Below are 21238 nucleotides of genomic sequence, written 5' to 3'. Positions count from 1 at the left end.
AAGAGGAGGAGATGGAGATAATCTTGCAGCCAGTGATTCCCTGGTGGACTGGAAATCAGACTGTACTGCAGCCAAGGATTCCCAGATGGATTGGGAATCAGACTGTAGGACTGCAGGAGGTCCTTGCAGCTAACTGACACCTGGTGGATTAGTGTCACGGGTAGTACAGATAGACTGATCACTCGAGGGAAGAGTGACAGTCAGAAGGGTCATACAGGCCAGGTCGGCAACACACGAGCAGATAAGGTACAGAGACAGAAGGCTGATTCAGTAACCGGGTACAGGCAAGGTTGGCAACTGGTAGACAGATAGGCAGAGGTACCGAATCAGAAAGCAAGAGAGAGGTCAACAGAACCAAAGGTCATAACAAATATCAAGTACAATCCTAGTCTGAGGTGTGAGGTCCTTGGTCTCGACACCCGGGAACTAGTCTATAGAATAACACAGTATCCTATGCTTGGGTGTGAGGTCCTTGGTCACAACACCTTGGAACTGGTCTAAAGTATAACACAGTAATGACAAGAGCGGAATCTGGCTAAGTGTGAATTCCCAGTTCCAACTGGTTCTAACACACTGTAGGATCTGACTGAGGTCTGAGTGCTCACACATAAGTATTCGCAACGGCAGACAACCAGCAACTGACAAGGAAGATCTATATATACCACTGCACAGAGAATTAAATGTGTGCATTAAACACCAAGTGAAAACCTGACATAACTGGCTGAGCAAATTTGGCCTGATTGGCTATTCATGAGGCAATGCTCATGCAAATATGCATTTGCTTTCGCATGCCAACTAATGCAGGGTCCATTGAACCAATGCCGCAAAGCGGTTGCCCTGCGGGAATTAGTTCATGCTTCAATAGCACTATCCAGGAGCGCCACGAGGAGGCTTCCCAATGCCCCCATACAACCGAGGGACCGCGGGGTCCCAGGCGCTCTCACTGCCTGGGAACCACAGCAGCACCCCGGAGGGGGAGGCCGGGCGGCGCAGGTGACCCCCCCAAGCGTGGCCAGCGCTGGGGAGAGCCATCCGCACCTTTCACCTCCCAATATTTAAAAACAGGCACTTACCTTAACGCCATTGCGTTCTGCTGCTGAGCATAGCTTGGGTGCAACACATTTGAAAAGGAAAGGAATGAGGCATGGGTCGCACAGAGCTTTGGAGCTCAGGGCTGGCTCACACACTGCACTCCAAGGGGGGTGGAGGACAGGCACTGACAGCCTACTCCAGGGCTCACACTACCTAGAATGAGCCATCCGCCACCCGCCTCCAAGGGAAAGACATTCACAAATCACTGCACAGAGAATTAAATGTGTGCATTAAACACCAAGTGAAAACCTGACATAACTGGCTGAGCAAATTTGGCCTGATTGGCTATTCATGAGGCAATGCTCATGCAAATATGCATTTGCTTTCGCATGCCAACTAATGCAGGGTCCATTGAACCAATGCCCTGGAACTGGTCTAAAGTATAACACAGTAATGACACAGCAATCCTATGCTTGGTGTGAGGTCCTTGGTCTCAACACCTTGGAACTGGTCTAAAGTATAACACAGTAATGACAAGAGCGGAATCTGGCTAAGTGTGAATTCCCAGTTCCAACTGGTTCTAACACACTGTAGGATCTGACTGAGGTCTGAGTGCTCACACATAAGTATTCGCAACGGCAGACAACCAGCAACTGACAAGCAAGATCTATATATACTACAGCGCTCCTCAGCGCCGCCCCCAGCCACTCAGCCAATCAGGAGTTCCGCTGGGATCAGCTGATCGTCCTGATCAGCTGATACCTCTCCTGCTGGCATAAAGGTCCTGTCTTCTAGCGCGCGCGTAGCTCTCCATCTGTGTGCACTAGAAGGCCCAGGCAAACCAGACACATGTTGCTGTGCGGAAACCACCGGTCTGAACGCGGAGACAGCCGCCCCGCCGCCAGACCGCACGGCGGCATCTCCGCTATTCATTACAGTTTCCTGGTGGTCATTACACGCTGCATACTGACCACCTGGACACCCTGGCATTAAATGCACTGCTCTTTCTTTTGATATATGTAAATTTACACTTTCAATAAATGTATACATTTTCTCTCACATAAACGCATTTAAAAATTATTATCGTAACTTTAAAATCGATTTGCTCAAAGACTACAAGGACTTTTTGATTTCCCCGCCCCTTGTTCCCACTGTTCTCCTTAACATACCGTGCACATTTATTGAGCATGTATGGGGGTGTTGCTATTAATCACAAAAGTTGGCAGCCACTGGCATTTCTTAAAAAAAAACAAAAAACATTCAAATGTGTTTTTGAATCAAATATTTTTTGAGACTACTTTGATTCCCCTCCACCATGCCACTGTCCAGCAGGCAGTCACACGGCGTGCAGGCAGAGATGCTGTGTGTGAGGACTGACTTAGTCTTCGGGCAGGCAGTAGCCCTCCGGGATCCATGCCTCATTCATTTTGATAAAGGTGAGGTACTGAACACTTTTTTGACCTGACTGCTGGTGGTATAATACAAAGTCCAGTCACACAGAGGCAGTGAAAGGTATGCACTGAATGTGCTGAGCCTGGCACAGTACAGCAATTAGCATGGGCCAACTGCGACAGACAGGGCTGTATATGCAGTGTCAGTGGCACACACCAAAAAAAAAACACATCAGAAGAACTGCTTTTCATCAACAAATATCAGCAAGGAGCAAGCTAACAGACCTCCTAACTATCACTTTCCCTATCTTTCCAATGTCTCTCCCTTCTCTCACTAATACAGCAGCACACAGAGTGAGAACATTGCCGACGCTGCTGCCTTTTATAAGGGGGAGGGGGGCTCCAGGAGGGAATGCAGCCTGATTGGCTGCCATGTGTCTGCTGACTGCGATGTAGAGGGTCAAAGTTTAGCCCAATGATGTAGTATATGGGGTGGGTCGAACTCGCTAAGTAACTCGAACCAGCTAAGTTTGCACGAACAAGTTCTCCGGCGAACCGTTCGGGCCATCTCTATTGGTAGCACAATACAGTTAACAATGTGACCCTGTAGAAGTACAATGCCTAACCAATTTGTACACACTAGGAGTGCTACAGCTGAGCGTTCTTCTCACACTTCTAGGTGCAGTGTTCATCTATCAAACAAGCTGGAGGATTGCAGTTACTGTACCTTGCTGTGTTTTGACAATATGCACACACAGTTCTAACGTATCTGCACTGAATGAATATTATAGCTAACAGTGCTTCTCACAGTTGTAGGTGCAGTCTACCCCTAGCAAACAAGCTGACGGATTAAAAGTACCTTGCTGTAATTTACCACTAAGCTTGCCTAAAAACAAAAAGAGAATCGAGAGCCCAATTTGGTGCAGTATTGTCAGGTAAAATGAAGAGTTCAATACAATTTTATGTATATATATATATATATATATATATATACTCACAAACACGGGTTACCCATAGGCAACCACTTTAAATGCAGGTGGGGAGCATTAGGACCTGACCCCACTCAGGTTAAGAAGTCTCTCTCTGTAGATAGTAGATGGGGATGCACCCCACCACTACCACTACCACTATTCACTATCACTCTGATTGAATCTCTACCCCCCAACACCACTAACGTTTTTGAGACTTTACGGCATAGGGAGATGATGTGGATACAGATCCTCAAAACCCGAACACCAACAGGGCTAAATGAGGTCTTAGAAAAAGTATTTTGATCCCACCTCCCAAGTGTTTAATTATAGGTAAATAGCTCCATCGATACTCCAAAACTTTTTTATGCTTTTAATGGTCCTCTCTTTTATATCTTTCTTACTCTTGACCCCTTTTATGATTAATGTCAATATTTATATATGTTCCTTTTATACGTCTATGTTTTTTATGTGTGTGTGTATATGTGTATGTGTGTGTATATGTATATATATATATATATATATATATGTGTATATGTATGTATATATATATATATGTATATAGATATGTGTGTATGTATATATGTGTATATATGTATTTTTTTATTTATCTATTTATATCATCATTACCCACATTTTTATAATAACATTGTGTTAGCATTTTTATCATTGGCGGCCTCTTATGCTCTATCTCATGTATACTTTTATTATATACTGTTGGCATGTTTATATGTTTTTTTTAAAAAAAACACTCATACTGTTATATTGTACCATTTTTACCGTTTTACACCTGAATCCTTATGTATACATGTGCACACCCAGTGACCTCTTTATACGAACATCCATGGCTAAAAGTTACATGAATTGTCTAGCTGCCACAAAAAATTGCTGAACTGGCGGAGCTGGGTTTTTAACCCGGTTCACCTGTGTCAGAGGCAGAGCCCTTGACCATTACACTATCCAGCCATTGCTGGTTATCCCACATCCCAGCCACTGCTGGGAATTTTGTAACTATCCCACTGGAGAGATTCACTTCCTGTGCAAAGTTAGTCACACCTCGTGTTACTAAATACTTCCTGTTACCAAACATTTCCTGATTGGACTTCAGTCCTGTCGGTTTAACCTCTCTTCCCATTTAAAGAAAGCCTCACTTCATACTGACACAGAGGCACTCAAACCGATTGCTTGACCCACTGAGGTAAGTTACCTTATACTTTATGCTTGCAGTTTATTTTAATTCTTTTTTGTGTCCATATAAAGCTCTATATGCTATCTGGGAATAGACCGTGGCCTATACCCAGCTCTACCATGTAACTGCTTCACTTTGAGACACACAATATGAACCCTCTAATCTGTGAGCATTAAGCCTTAGCTATTTGATTTCTGACATCTAAGCTTGTTTGCATGGCCCTGTATTTATGTGGGCGGAAAATGTTTTTTTGTAGCAATGCTTTATGTAGCAATTATTTTATGTTCTCTACCAATTATCTGCTGCGCCAATTGTTGCAATTCTGTGGGTAGTTATTTTGTGTATATTTTGTTTTTATTCCAGTTGTGCTCCCATTTTTGCCTGAGGAATTAAGGTCACGCCAGCGAAACGCGTTGCATTTGTGGAGTTGAATAAATTATTTGACAATTCTGTTTTATTGAGACTCAAGTGAGTTTTCTTTTTTTGTAAGAGGGAGGTGAGTCCACCTTAACATCCCCCTCTCCTTTTAAGCGGTTATTAAAACGTTTAACTCTACTCTGGCGCCTCTGTATACCGAGTTTTTGCTAATTTACCACTAAGCACAGTACTAACCTATGTAAATCTGCACTGAATGATTCCTATAGGTGCAGCATACACCTAGCAAACAAGCTGGATGACTACAGGTGCCTTGCTGCAAATGTTTTCACTAAGCACACACCATTCTAACCTATGGTAAACATGAAATTTCACTTGCTCCTTCCCAGTTACAAAATCATGAATGTACACTAATCTTTCAGCAACACCACTATGCTCTAATGTCACCCAGGGGAGGGCTGGAAATTGCTGAAAACCTTTGCCAGTGACTCCTAGACAGTTTTCAAGAATCCTTTTCAATGTTTCTGGAAAAAAAGCAGTTTTCCCCACTGTTCTTCAACCCCAACCCCAAAATATAGAAAACAGTATTTTTGTATTTTCTCTATTGATTATCTCCACTTATAGAATCTGAGTGTGAAATGGACACTTATAATCCTCTATAATAAAATATAAAGGGCTTAGGTCCACTAGTATTGAATAAAAGGCTAACTGACTACCTTGAACCTTGAGCCAGAAAGATATGGGTGATTTTTTTTTTCTCGTGTTTAATCACTTAAAATGAAATCTAGATACACCATTTACATCTTGAAAGTTAAGGTGCATACACTTGCTGTATTTTTTTTTTTTTTTTTTAATCAGGATGATACCATTTATTGGCTAACTTAGATATGAATAAACAGTAAGCTTTCAGCTAATAATAAGCCTTCGTCGGACTTGGTTCCTGCATATACTCAGGGCCACCTTCAGAGGGATACAGGAGGTACTCCTTTATTGGGCCCATAGAGAGTCAGGGGCCCCGTCAGATGCAGTGCTACACTGGCCCCTCTGGCAATACCCAGAGCCGGAGATGTGTAGTTACATGCACGTACTCCGCACTTCCTCATATTGCATTCTCTCCTGCTCCAGCTTGTGACGCAGGATTTCTTGCCTGGAGTGACAAAAAGGCTAGAAACGGCCCTGAATATATCAATGATACAGATGATGAAAAGCGGGCACAAGGGTGCCCGCGTGTTCAGGCCCAGTAGGTTTGCCCAGTGTGGGGCCCAGAAATTTTTACTTCTTTTTTTTTTTTTATTCAACAGTTTTTATTGAATTTTTTTTTCCAGATTACAAGTACAAGTAGCATAGAATATTGCAAACAGAGATGTATCGTATAAGACATTGATCTAGAATTCCATCAAAACAGTCAAGAGGGTTACACACGAGTGTAGAGTAGCCTCTGGCTTTGCCACTCAACGTAGCAGAATGAGGTAAGCCTCTTATAGATACAGTCCCTTAGCCAGATGCACCAAGGGGCTGGTGCCACTAGTACTTGAACAGCTTAATTTATAACCTAAAGTAAAGTAGCTTAATGCAATAAAATAAAATAGAATAAAAGATAAAATAAAAGAAAAGGAGCATTAATTAAATGAGGCAAAGTAGATTAAAGAAAAGAACACAAAATTAAACTGGGCTGAGGTAGATTAAAGCTACCCAGCCTACAGAACATAAACACACTCTGCTCCTCTGCCTTTCTAATTTCTGCTTGTTCGTCCAACTTATATCTATATACCCGTAAGAACTGTAAGCGCTAGAAAAACTAGAGAACCGACCAAAAGGGACTAAAGTTGTGTAGGCTATGGGCCTGTGCATCCTATTTGCTGACGTGCTGTTTGGGGAGGGAAGTATAACGCGTAGTGATCTAAGAGATATCCATGACATAGACAGAACCATTGGGGCCTCCAAGGCCTCTGATACTTGATTCTAGGGACAGGTTATATTGTGATAGCTGCAGTAGCTGGGCAAATGAGGGAGGGTCAGGAGACTTCCAATTTGAGACGATAAGGTGTCTAGCTGCTGCCAGGACATGAAAGACCGCCATTCTATGTTTGATTTCCAAGTCTTCTAAGCCTATATTTAAAATTGCGAGAGTAGGGGATAGGGTGAAGGGGTGATTAGTGAAGGCCTCTATTTTTTCCTGGATTTTATACCAGTAATGTTTCAATTTGGGACATTCCCATAATAAGTGAGTCAGTGTTCCCATCTGACCACATTGTCTCCAGCAAAGTGGCGATTGTGAAGGAGAGAAGGCGGCCAGTTTTCTGGGGGTCAGATAGCATTTGAGGAAAAATTTTTGCAGTGTCTCCCAATGCGTAAGGCAGAGTGAGAGTTTGGAGGCAAGCTGCGCAGATCTGATTAACTGGTTAATCTCAATGTTGGATTGGAGATCATAGGCCCAACTTTTAGCGTATTTTGATAATGCGAGGTGGGAGTTCCTCATGAAGGAATCGTACCAAATTGAGATTCCCTTTTTTAAGTACATTGGGCTGTTTAGAGAGGCGTATACCTGTTTAGGCAGGGAGGGAAGATTTATCTTGTGTGTAGTAACCCAGTGTTTAAGCCTTAAGTAAGTGAAGAGTTGGGAGGAGTCTAGACTGAATATCTGCTTGATCTTGTCGAAATCCCATAGTCTATTACTTTCATAAATGCCGTTTAAGTGCGGGATTCCTGCTTGGGACCACTTAGAGAGGGCTATATTCCCCATTAAATTAGCAACTGATTTCAGGTCGACTCTAATGTGGGAGTTGTGGGTGTCCGCTGAAGATGTGAACTTTTTATAAAACTGCCATGAATTTAAGGTTGCCTTGCATGTGATTAAGGTAGGAGGGGAGGGAACACTACCCATAAGAATGCCCAGTATTGCATCTTTGAGAGGTAGCGAGTGGCAAGTGCTTTCTATATCCACCCATTTTTTACTCAGGTTATTATTCCACCAGTACCTGGACATGTCCAAAATGCATGCATGATAGTATATTTCCAAATTAGGAAGGCCAAGACCTCCCTTGTTTTTTGGGATGTGCATATTTTGCATTTTTAGTCTGGGCTTCCTACCAGCCCAAATGAATTTCGAGATTATTTTGTTTAAGTTAATGAAGAAAGATTTCCTTATAGGTATGTTAATAGATCTAAATATGTAAAGGATTTTTGGTAAAATCAGCATCTTGAATGAATTCAGCCTCCCAGCCCAGGAGAGTTCGACTTTAGCTAGTCCCTCCAGGTCAGTCTTCACAGAAGATATTAAGGGAGCGTAGTTAGCGTCAAAAAGACCCGCTACTGAGGTGGTCAGCTGTATTCCAAGGTACGGGATAGATTTGAGGGCCCAAGGAAAGGGAATTTTGGTAGAGATTAATTTTTTCAATTCTTGGGATAAATTTAGATCCAGCATTAGTGACTTAGAGTGGTTGACCTTGTAATAGGATATTTGTGAAAAGTTATGCAGAGCTTTAACCGTGCTCTGGAGAGAGGACAATGGTTCTGTCAGTGTCAGTATCACGTCATCCGCGAATAAGCAAATTTTGTGAGAATTCCCGCCAATATTAATCCCCTTGATGCCCTGGTTACTCCTTATCGACTCGGCAAGGGTTTCCATCAGCAGCGTAAAAATTAACGGAGAGAGAGGGCACCCCTGCCGAGTGCCATTGGAAATTTGGAATATGTCAGAGTAAAACCCAGAGGCATTGATTCTAGCTGATGGGTTGGAATAGAGCGCCAAAATACCCCTCAGAGAATCCCCGGAAAACCCACATTTTTTTTAACGTGTGTTCTAGAAATAACCAATGGACCCGGTCGAACGCCTTCTCTGCGTCCAAAGTAAGGAACACAGAAGGCGTCCGACCGGTCTCCAGATAGTGCAGAAGTGATATCATCTTCCTTGTGCCGTCAGATGATTGTCTATTTTTGGTGAACCCAACTTGGTCATTCTTCACCAGTAGTGGGAGCAAATCTAGTAATCTATGGGCGAGAATTTTCGCGTACAGCTTGGTGTCCGTATTTAAGAGCGAGATGGGACGGAAACTGGCAGGATTGCTCAAGTCTTTGCCAGCTTTTGGTAAGACCACTACCGTAGCTAATAAATATTCCTGAGGGATTTGGCCTGAGGATCTAAATGTATTGAATACCTTTGCTAAGCGTGGGGCTAAAATAGTGGCATATGTCTGATAATATTCATTTGAGTACCCATCTGGGCCTGGAGCCTTGTTATGTTTCAGTGACTTTATTAAGGAAATGACTTCCAGGGCGGTAATGGGAGCGTTTAATGAGTCGAGGTGATCCTGAGAGAGTGAGGGTAGCTTGGGGGTAGATAAAAACTCCTCAATTTGCTGCGGAGATGGTTGGGGGGTCTTGGTATCATATTGCAAATTATAGAGATCTCGATAAAAGGATGCAAAAATATCAGCTATCAATTTAGGGTTAGTGACCCTCTGATTAGTTAGTGGGTCGATTAAGAACGGAATACGAGATTTAGCCTGTTTAATTTTGCATCTTTGGGCCAAAAGAGCTCCTGATTTATTACTTTGAGAGTAATATTTAGATTTAGTTCTAAGCATGTTGAATTCAAATTTGTGCAACAGCAATAAACGGAGCTCCTGGCGAGCTTGGAAGAGGTCTTTCAAAAGGTCGTGACCCGCTGAGTTTTTATGAAAAGCTTCCAGGCGAGAGATTTTTGAGAGGATAGCTGATATTTGAGCATTCCTTTGTTTCTTTTGAGTAGAACCCATTTTGATTAAGATTCCCCTAATGTATGCCTTGTGAGCACTCCATACGAGCGGCTCGCCCGTTTCACCTCCCTCATTCCATGAGAAAAAATTTCTTAGATTATCAGCGATGTATGCATTCTTTTTAGCGTCTTTTAAAATGGAGGTATTCAATCTCCACTGACTGCGTTTAAAGTCACAGTTCGATTGGGTTATTGTAATGGTGATGGGAGCGTGGTCTGACCACGTGACTAGACCTATCGTAGAATCAGAGATTTTTTGTAAGGTGATGCCATCAACCAGGAAGAAGTCAATCCTAGAGTAGGAGCGGTGTACATTCGAGAAAAATGTATAGTCCTTCTCAGACCCGTAAAGGGCCCTCCATGGATCATACAAGCTTTCAGTGTGTATCAATTTGCCCAGCGGAGATAAAGGTTTATTAGAGGTATTGGAGGAATCTATGTTTGGGTCGATACAAGATTTAAAATCTCCGCCATAGACGACTTCCCCCTGCTTGATGGCATCCACCTTCTGAATTAGATTTTTCAGGAAAGCAGCCTGCCCTTGGTTAGGAGCATAGCTGCAGACCAATGTGTAGGTGAAGTCGTTGATGGTACATACAACAATAATAAATCTGCCCTGCGGATCACATACTGATTTAATTATATTAAGTGCCAGATTCTTGTAGAAGGAAATTAGGACCCCCCTTTTTTTTTTTTTTTTGAAAATTGCTAAATAGTGAATGAGTAAAGTTGGGATGTTGGCATAAGTGATTGTGAGATTCCAATAGGTGGGTTTCCTGACCAAATACAATATTCGCTTTGGATTGGATAGCTTCTTTCCAGAACAAAGATCGTTTGAAGGGGGTATTAAGGCCTTTTACATTTAGTGATAGGATTTTAAGAGCCATCATTAACCTTTACACTGCTTGAAAGATAAATGGTCGGCAATAGTACAGTTACAAGCATTTTAGGACATGAAACTTCAGAGTGACAGAGGCAACAGCAAGAAAACATATCATAGAAACATAACAATAACCAGTACTTAAGCAGTTTAAACTGGGAACTCCCGGAGGAGATCACGGGGAGATCAGGACAAGCGCCTGGTGACCCGCACTTTAGGGGCTGGACCCTGAGACATAGTTCAGCCTTGGCGGAAAGGAAAACAGGGAGAAATCAAGAGAAGGTCATGTAGAGCTCATGATCTAGCAATGGTTTACCCGCTGCCATTCTTGCGGGAGTTTAGACACTGACACTGGGTTGCGGGAAGGAGTGTGATCTTGTGGGAGAGGTAAGTTGAGGCGTTTAAGAGCTAACAGGCCCTCCTCTGTGGTGGAGATAGCAAATTTGTGACCCCCATGTGATACTAGGACCTTAGTGGGAAAGCCCCATCTGTATTGAATCTGATGTTGGCGCAGGGCCCTGGTGATGAGTGACAGCTCTTTGCGCTTCTGGAGTGTTATCTGAGATAAGTCAGAGTAAAGTTGCAGGTGGTGAAAGGGAGAAGGGAGGTTGCCTTTAGATCTGACGTAAGAGAGCAGAGCTTCCTTGGTCTGGAAGAAAACAAATCTTGCAATAACGTCTCTGGGTGTGGAGTCCGGTAGAAACTTTGCTTTCGGGAGCCTATGGGCTCGGTCTATAGCAAACTCCACTTCACTCATATCTGGGAAGCTAGCTTTTAAAATGTAAATGTAAATTTGATGTAGTCACATAGGCCTGAGGGTGGGATCGACTCTTCAATTCCGCGAAATTTTAAGTTATTGCGGCGGTTCCTGTCCTCCGCATCTGTAATTTTCGCCTTCATCCATGAGATATCTGAAGAGTGAGAGTCCATTGAATCAACTGTTTTATTGTGCTCTTGTGTGAGTAAAGCCACCTGATCTTCAGTATGGGAAAGCCTCTCTCCCAGGGACCCAATGGAGTTCTGGAAGGAGATGGCCAGAGCATTTATTTCACTAGAGATGGACTGTTTAAAAGAGATCAAAATGTCCTTAATAAACTCCTGGGAGACAGATTGTGTGGAGGTGGGGAAACCCTCAATAGCTGGCAGGTGCTGCTCGGAGAGCGAGAGGCTGTGTGCAGGGATGAGGCCTACCTCGGAATCTGAAGCCTCGTTTCCCTGGATCCGCTGACGGGATTTGGCGGGGCTCCTGGAGGACGGAGAGTTCGGGGAGGAGGAGAAGTCATCTGACCCACCCGGGGGCTCGTTAGAGCGGAGAGCTGCGCTGCTTCCCCCTCCGGCTGCAGACGCTGTGATTGCTGGCCCAGCGATATGCGGCTCGGCACCATCTTGGGTCGCACCGCGCGGCTTACCAGGAAAGAAGTCGGTAAGCTTCTGGGGCTTGGTGGCCTTTTTACGTTTCTTAGAGGCATCAGTCTCCATACCGGAGTCTTCCTCCATCCTTCCGTGTCGCTGCTAGGGGTAATATGTCGCAGGATCGTCGCTTTGCAGTAGATCAGAGACGGAGCTCTTCTCTCACGCTGCCATCCACACCGCCGGCAGCCACGCCCCCCCCCCACTTGCTGTATTTTTACAAACGACGGATCCGTCAGACCCTCCCGTGGGGCAGTCGTTCTGCCGACAGTAGCACGTGAGTACAGGCTGTCGGCAGACTGATAAGACTGGGTGGATCAGTCAAAAACAGTGTTATCAGTTTGCCGACAGCCTGTACTCACGTGCTACTGTTGGCAGAATGACCACCCTGTGGGAGGGTCTGATGGATCCGTTGTTTGTAAAAATATGGCATGTGTACGCGCCTTTAGAAGTAATCACAAGAATGACCAATATCATTGTGCCCTACTCCACCAAGAAAGCAAGGGCTAAAGGATCAGCAGGAAAAGTCACGTTAACACTTGTTTGGGATTAGAAAGATGTACTGCTGACTGATTGCCTGCGGGAAGGTGCTACACTTAAAGGTGCCTATTTTGCTAACTTATTCAAAAAAGGATAAGAAAATCAAAACAATCATGGTATGCGCTGCAAAGTGGAGAGCTGGATGTAAGCCAATGCCCCATCTCACAATTTTAAAGTTGCCTAAACACAAGTTGCCATTTTCTTTGGAGAACACACTTTCCTGACAATGGCAAATGTATTTCTTTCAATACAGACAGCAGGAAACAAAGCAAGCGCTCACCAATATGGGCCGCATCTGAATGACTCACCACCTCATATGCACCGCTTAAATAGCTCAAATACACACTCAGCAATCAGACAGATGCAAAACATATGCAAAACTAAACTAAATACTTACCATGCAAAACAGGATAGCACAATGGGTGCTGCTAGCCTGGTAGTTACAGAACTGTGGATAAAAAATATAGGTAAAAGGCTGCGCATCCCTGACCCAATACTGTACAATTGAATGGTTAATCGCTGTGGCGCACACCGCCCCCCCTGGACTAAAATGTACGCCCGCATCCAAACAATGCAATACTGGTCTATGGAGAAATTTTAGCTTCCATCATAGTTTTGCATGCAAAAATATAGATATACTGGACATCTGCACCAACGTTGAGGTAAATCTCCAGAGCAGATGTCCTAACACTAAACTGACCTAAGTTAAAAGCAAATGTCTTTACCCTGGCAGCTGCTATGCTAAAATGTGTAACTTACATTGTTTGGATGCGGGCGTACATTTTAGTCCAGGGGGGCGGTGTGCGCCACAGCGATTAACCATTCAATTGTACAGTATTGGGTCAGGGATGCGCAGCCTTTTACCTATAAATGTATTTCTTTAACAGGGTCATAGTTCAAAACCCCTTACCCCATTTCCTAGTTTTAAACGCTTAATCACTATTAAATAAATAAAGATTTTGATACATTTTCCTATATACACTAGATACCTAATTATTTTGAATTTAAAGCATAGTTCAAAACCCAACCTCAACCATCAATAGCAAAAAAATCATAAATCTGTATGGTGACAGTATACAAAAGAGGGCACCTTTATGCCAAGAAACAACAGCCTAGAACCAGTGAAAATAGGTGAGGGCATTCTTTGTTCAACTGTACGTATATTTAAATGAACCTTGGGTATAAAAGTGCATACTTACCTAAGAAGAAGCCTTGGGATCCTATAGATGCTTCTCCCGGCATCCTCTGTTCCACCATTGCTGCTCACTGACCCCCCAAAGATTTCTAATAAGGACTTGTTGGAAATCTGATCAGGGCTACAGTTTGTGCTCGAGTGGCTCCATGCTACTGCACAGGGGTGGCCAAGCATGTGCAGATACTACTCAGACACTAGTGCTAAAAGAATAGAGCACTCCTGATGTTAAGGAGGGTTCCAGCAAACAGCAGTGTCATCAGCTAGGACGACCCGAGAAGCCTCTACAGCAGGCTTTCTCAACCAGGGTTCCCAGGAACCCCAGGGTTCCTTGAGGACTCTGTAGGGGTTCCTTGGCATTTTCCCCCATCGTGGGGAAAGTATAATAGAGCACATTATAATAGGGGGTACTGTAACAAGAAGCACTACACTGGGGGTAAGGAGACAGTATAATGAGTGGCAGTGTAATAGAGGGTAGTGAAATAAACAGCCTAACCTACTTTTAAAGACCATGCCACCTGCAAAATAATTGCAAGGGTTCCTCGAGATCAAAATATTGTTTGCAGGGGTTCCTTGAGATCCAAAAGTTATTTGCAGGGTTCCTCCAGGGTAAAATGGTTGAGAAAGGCTGCTCTACAGGATACTGAGACTTCCTTATTCTTAGCATTTTCCTTTCTTCCCTGAGCTTTGGCCCAGGTTCACTTTAATGGATAAGAAGACCCATGTGCTGCTTATTGGTAAGTAGCAGAATATCTAGCTTCTTCATGGCTCTCTGGACATCTTTATTCCTCAAGCTGTAGATCACAGGGTTGAGCATAGGAGTTATCACTGTGTAAAATACTGCCACCAATTTGTCCGTGTCCTCCTCACCTGAATGTTCTGGCCTAATATACATAAAAATCCCAGTTCCATAGAAAATGATTACTACCAACAGATGTGAAATACATGTGGAGAAGGCATTATATTTCCCAGAGTGGAGTTTCACGATGCAAGCTATAATTCTTAAGTACGAGATGAGAATTAGTGAGAGAGGGATGAAAAGAAAGATAGCTGTTCCCACCAGTTTTAATATGTTGGTTGTTGAGCTGTCACTGCAAGTCAACTGCAGTAGCAAAGGGGCCTCACAAAAGAAGTGGTTGATGGTGTTGGGACCACAATATGTTAAGCGGAAAATAAAAAACGTATCAATAGATGTTATGATGCAACCTGACAACCACGACATGCTGATCATAAACAAACAGGCTGCCGTGGTCATAATTATGTGATAACGTAAAGGGTGGCAGATAGCAACATAACGATCATAGGCCATCAAGGCTAGAAGAATGCACTCGGTTTCTGCCATGAACAGATAAAAGTAGACTTGGATGGCACAGCCGATGAAGGAAATACTCTTCTTCCGTGAAAGAAAGTTCACCAACATCTTGGGGACAGTGACTGAGGTGTAGCAGATGTCCAAGAAGGACAAATTGGCCAAGAAGAAGTACATGGAGGTGTGCAAACGTTTATCAGTCCCCACAGCCACTATGAGGAGAAGATTCCCAGCTATAGTTGTCATGTAGACTATCAGGAACACATAAAACAATGCTAATTGTGCTAGAGGATCCTCTGAGAGTCCAAGAAGAATAAATTCTTCTACAATGCTTTGGTTTCCACTTTTCATCTCAGCTACTTCAGAATACGACTTGACAATATTTTGTTTCATATACAGTTATCAACTTGTGTATCAGTTTTAAATAAGTAATATGTAAATCCATTCAGAATATGAAGTTCCTGGAAATGTGACGCTAATCCTGACATGTTGTCAGGGTTTTGAAGCACTGCTTTAGGGAGATACATTCTATAAGAAAATTCAAAGACTTGTATGAATTTTAGGAATTCATTGCACAATTACACTGGTAGCAAGCATTGTGTACTTGTCAATTCATGTGCTGTTGTTTTTCTTAAAATCTCAATAAAATATTTAAAACAAACCTGAAGTAAAATAAAAAACAAAACAGATACTCACCTATGGAGAGGAAAGGCCCTGGGTCCTATAGAACCTTCGCGCCCCTCTCCAAGACTCCTCGTTCCAGTGCTGCCTCCCCCCAATTAGCAGTCATCGATTGATGGGTTGAAGACTACTCTGTGCCGCCGCAGGAGGCTTTGGAAGTCTTCAGGAGAAGTATCCCGAAGACAGGCCACTCCCTACCACGTCTGTGTGAGCACGTTCTCTAGCATACTCGCGCAGGTGCTGTATGAAGCCGCCCATCTTCAGTACCACTCGGGCTCCTGTGCACTTCTGAAGCCTCCCACAGCGGGAGATTTGGATGCGGCACAGAGCTGGAACCAGGACACTAAGAGGAGCCAGGGAATGCTCTATAGGACCCAGGGCCTTCCCTCTCCATAGCTGAGTATCTGTTTTGTTTTGTTTTTGTTTTCTAATTTTACTTCAGGTTTCCTTTAGCAATTACTGGTGATTGAATTGCTAAAGGAAGTCCGCAATGCCTGGAAACACCTATACACTACTTAACTTCAATGATCAAAAATAATGTTTGTTGCCAAGGACAATCTAAAGTGTGTGCATAGCAGCCTTATCCTCTCCATCCCCTCTCCATCGTAAGTTAATCAGTTGTGCATTTGGTTGGATCTCTCAGCGGCTTTTAATACAGTTGACCATGAAATCCTGCTTAAAGGGGCACTATTGCCAATTTCATCTTATTTCGACCCTTTAGCATACATATGCGTTGTTGGAGTAATTAGGTTTCTCAGTAGGTAGTCTTAGACAAATGTATTTGATCACTGGTAATAAACATTTATAGCAAGGCAGTGACGTCGGTAGTATTACCTTTCCGACGCCAAATGCAGACTAAACCATTATGTAATAGGGAGGCATCTGTTACTGATCAGTGAGCGGCCGTTATATTATTCACCCCTCTGGCCAGCTCATGTATTTATTTTCCTCCTTGTAACTGCACTAACGTGCAGTTACTGAGCGCACAGCAGCCGCCGTAAAGTGAGGGACGCAACCTCCTCCGTACAGCGTAGGAGCGTCTGTGTGTAGATACCCTGCCCGACCGCCAAGGACCCTTTACCTAAGCTGGCAATGAAACAGACACCTATTGTTGTCCGTTTCTATGGGAACCTGACCGGCTTCCGCCGCTAGATTGCGCAGTTCGTAAGCCGGTCAGGTTCCCATAGAATTGGACAACAATAGGTGTCCGTTTCATTGCCAGCTTAGGTAAAGGGTCCTTGGCGGCCGGGCAGGGTATCTACACACAGACACTCCTACGCTGTACGGAGGAGGCTGCGTCCCTCACTTTACGGCGGCTGCTGTGCGCTCAGTAACTGCACGTTAGTGCAGTTACAAGGAGGAAAATAAATACATGAGCTGGCCAGAGGGGTGAATAATATAACGGCCACTCACTGATCAGTAACAGATGCCTCCCTATTACATAATGGTTTAGTCTGCATTGGTGTCGGAAAGGTAATACTACCGACGTCACTGCCTTGCTATAAATGTTTATTAGCAGTGATCAAATACATTTGTATAAGACTACATACTGAGAAACATAATCACTCCAACAATGCATATGTATGCTACAGGGTCGAAATAAGATGACATTAGCAATAGTGCCCCTTTAACAGACTGCAGGAGTACTGTGGCATCAGTGGATCAGTCCTCCAGTGGTTCAGATCATTCCTGACTGACAGAACACAGAGAGTATCCCTAAGACCTATAATGTCCAAACCTGCACCTCTACAATTCGGAGTGCCACAAGGCTCAATCCTATCCCCTCTGCTGTTTGCAATCTACATGTTGCCACTCGGTACACTTATCCAACGTCACGGCCTGACGTACCACTGCTACGCTGATGACACACAGCTATACCTGTCCTTCAAACCTGGTGGAACAGACCCTACTCCAAAAATAAACTCTTGCTTAGCTGAGCTACAGGCATGGATGAATGATAAGTTGAAAATATTAACCGTGCGCTCCTCTGCCAATTGTCTAAACTATGAAAAATTAAAATATATATATATATATACACAGGATCTTCTCAAAAAATTTGCATATTGTGATAAAGTTCATTATTTTCTGTAATGTACTGATAAACATTAGACTTTCATATATTTTAGATTAAAATACACACAACTGAAGTAGTTCAAGCCTTTTATTGTTTTAATATTGATGATTTTGGCATACAGCTCATGAAAACCCAAATTTCCTATCTCAAAAAATTAGCATATTTCATCCGACCAATAAAAGAAAAGTGTTTTTAAAACAAAAAAAAAGTCAACCTTCAAATAATTATGTTCAGTTATGCACTCAATACTTGGTCAGGAATCCTTTTGCAGAAATGACTGCTTCAATGCGGGGTGGCATGGAGGCAATCAGCCTGTGGCACTGCTCAGGTGTTATGGAGGCCCAGGATGCTTCAATAGCGGCCTTAAGCTCATCCAGAGTGTTGGGTCTTGCGTCTCTCAACTTTCTCTTCACAATATCCCACAGATTCTCTTTGGGGTTCAGGTCAGGAGAGTTGGCAGGCCAATTGAGCACAGTAATATCATTTTTCAGAAGATTTTTCAGCAGTAGCAGGGCCAACATAAAATGTCAATTGTTACAAAGCCATGGATTGGATTGCTTGAAGTAGTGGAGATTTGGAGGGATAGGGGTAAGGGTAAGAGTAAGGGAGGTTAGGGATAGGCACCAGAATGGTGTCAAAATGTTAAGATTATTTTTGGAGGTGTACATTTAGCTTACATGCTAATGAATTTGGCACGAGCAGTAGCCAAGAGTATCAATATCGATGATTTTATATTACTGATAATATTCTATTTAAAACGTAAAGCTCACATCGAACTCTAACACTAGCCCTTCTACTACTGCTACATCTATCACTAGCCCTCCTACTACTGCTACACGTAACACTATCCCTCCTTCTGCTGCTACACCTAACACTAGCCTTACTACTACTGCTACACCTAACACTAGCCTTACTACTACTGCTACACCTAACACTAGCCTTACTACTACTGCTACACCTAACACTAGCCTTACTACTACTGCTACACCTAACACTAGCCTTACTACTACTGCTACATCTAACACTAGCCTTACTACTACTGCTACACCTAACACTAGCCCTGCTACTACTGCTACACCTAACACTAGCCTTACTACTACTGCTACACCTAACACTAGCCTTACTACTACTGCTACACCTAACACTAGCCCTGCTACTACTGCTACACCTAACACTAGCCCTTCTACTACTGCTACATCTATCACTAGCCCTCCTACTACTGCTACACGTAACACTATCCCTCCTTCTGCTGCTACACCTAACACTAGCCTTACTACTACTGCTACACCTAACACTAGCCTTACTACTACTGCTACACCTAACACTAGCCTTACTACTACTGCTACACCTAACACTAGCCTTACTACTACTGCTACACCTAACACTAGCCTTACTACTACTGCTACATCTAACACTAGCCTTACTACTACTGCTACACCTAACACTAGCCCTGCTACTACTGCTACACCTAACACTAGCCTTACTACTACTGCTACACCTAACACTAGCCCTACTACTACTGCTACACCTAACACTAGCCCTACTACTACTGCTACACCTAACACTAGCCCTACTACTACTGCTACACCTAACACTAGCCCTACTACTACTGCTACACCTAACACTAGCCCTACTACTACTGCTACACCTAACACTAGCCCTACTACTACTGCTACACCTAACACTAGCCTTACTACTACTGCTACACCTAACACTAGCCCTCCTACTACTGCTACACCTAACACTAGCCCTACTACTACTGCTACACCTAACACTAGCCTTACTACTACTGCTACACCTAACAGTAGCCCTACTACTACTGCTACACCTAACACTAGCCTTACTACTACTGCTACATCTATCACTAGCCCTCCTACTACTGCTACACGTAACACTATCCCTCCTTTTGCTGCTACACCTAACACTATCCCTCCTTCTGCTGCTACACCTAACACTAGCCTTACTACTACTGCTACACCTAACACTAGCCTTACTACTACTGCTACACCTAACACTAGCCCTACTACTACTGCTACACCTAACACTAGCCTTACTACTACTGCTACACCTAACAGTAGCCTTACTACTACTGCTACACCTAACAGTAGCCCTTCTACTACTGCTACATCTATCACTAGCCCTCCTACTACTGCTACACGTAACACTATCCCTCCTTCTGCTGCTACACCTAACACTAGCCTTACTACTACTGCTACACCTAACACTAGCCTTACTACTACTACTACACCTAACACTAGCCTTACTACTACTGCTACACCTAACACTAGCCTTACTACTACTGCTACACCTAACACTAGCCTTACTACTACTGCTACACCTAACAGTAGCCCTGCTACTACATTCACACCTAACACTAGCCCTCATACTACTGCTACACCTAACACTAGCCCTACTACTACATCCACACCTAACACTAGCCTTACTACTACTGCTACACCTAACAAAAGCCCTCCTGCTACTGCTACACCTAACACTAGCCTTACTACTACATCCACACCTAACACTAGCCCTCCTACTACTGCTACACCTAACACGAGCCCTCCTACTACTGCTACACCTAACACGAGCCCTCCTACTACTGCTACATCTATCACTAGCCCATCTACTACTGCTACACCTAACACTAGCCCTGCTACTACTGCTACACCTAACACTAGCCTTACTACTACTGCTACACCTAACACTAGCCTTACTACTACTGCTACACCTAACACTAGCCCTACTACTACTGCTACACCTAACACTAGCCCTACTACTACTGCTACACCTAACACTAGCCTTACTACTACTGCTACACCTAACAGTAGCCCTGCTACTACATTCACACCTAACACTAGCCCTCATACTACTGCTACACCTAACAAAAGCCCTCCTGCTACTGCTACACCTAACACTAGCCCTACTACTAAATCCACACCTAACATTAGCCCTCCTACTACTGCTACACCTAACACGAGCCCTCCTACTACTGCTACATCTATCACTAGCCCTTCTACTACTGCTACACCTAACACTAGCCTTACTACTACTGCTACACCTAACACTAGCCCTGCTACTACTGCTACACCTAACACTAGCCTTACTACTACTGCTACACCTAACACTAGCCCTACTACTACTGCTACACCTAACACTAGCCCTGCTACTACTGCTACACCTAACACTAGCCCTACTACTACTGCTACACCTAACACTAGCCCTGCTACTACTGCTACACCTAACACTAGCCTTACTACTACTGCTACACCTAACACTAGCCCTACTACTACTGCTACACCTAACACTAGCCCTGCTACTACTGATACACCTAACACTAGCCCTACTACTACTGCTACACCTAACACTAGCCCTCCTACTACTGCTACACCTAACACTAGCCTTACTACTACTGCTACACCTAACACTAGCCTTACTACTACT

At 43.6% G+C, this 21238-nt stretch overlaps 1 protein-coding gene across 1 annotated transcript; it reads right to left on the bottom strand.

Moving 5' to 3' along the window:
- Nucleotides 1–8677: 8677 nt before the first annotated feature.
- Nucleotides 8678–15393, bottom strand: LOC137504617 (uncharacterized). Its single transcript, XM_068233200.1, has 2 exons — nucleotides 14489–15393; nucleotides 8678–9656 (listed from the first exon to the last, which is right to left on the bottom strand). The coding sequence occupies exons 1-2, from the start codon at nucleotides 15391–15393 to the stop codon at nucleotides 8678–8680; spliced, it is 1884 nt and encodes a 627-aa protein (XP_068089301.1).
- Nucleotides 15394–21238: the final 5845 nt, after the last annotated feature.

The sequence above is a fragment of the Hyperolius riggenbachi genome, chromosome 4 (genome assembly GCF_040937935.1).
Source record: "Hyperolius riggenbachi isolate aHypRig1 chromosome 4, aHypRig1.pri, whole genome shotgun sequence".
In the NCBI taxonomy this organism is placed as follows: domain Eukaryota; kingdom Metazoa; phylum Chordata; class Amphibia; order Anura; family Hyperoliidae; genus Hyperolius; species Hyperolius riggenbachi.
This window is presented reverse-complemented; position numbering and strand designations above follow the sequence as displayed.

Excerpts from the sequence above, each read along its gene's own strand:
- LOC137504617 (XM_068233200.1), bottom strand. The coding sequence starts at position 15,393 with ATGAAAAGTGGAAACCAAAGCATTGTAGAAGAATTTATTCTTCTTGGA. Across the intron at positions 9,657-14,488 it reads CAGAGAGCCATGAAGAAGCT|AATCTCTCGCCTGGAAGCTT; the intron begins AGATATTCTGCT and ends TATCCTCTCAAA.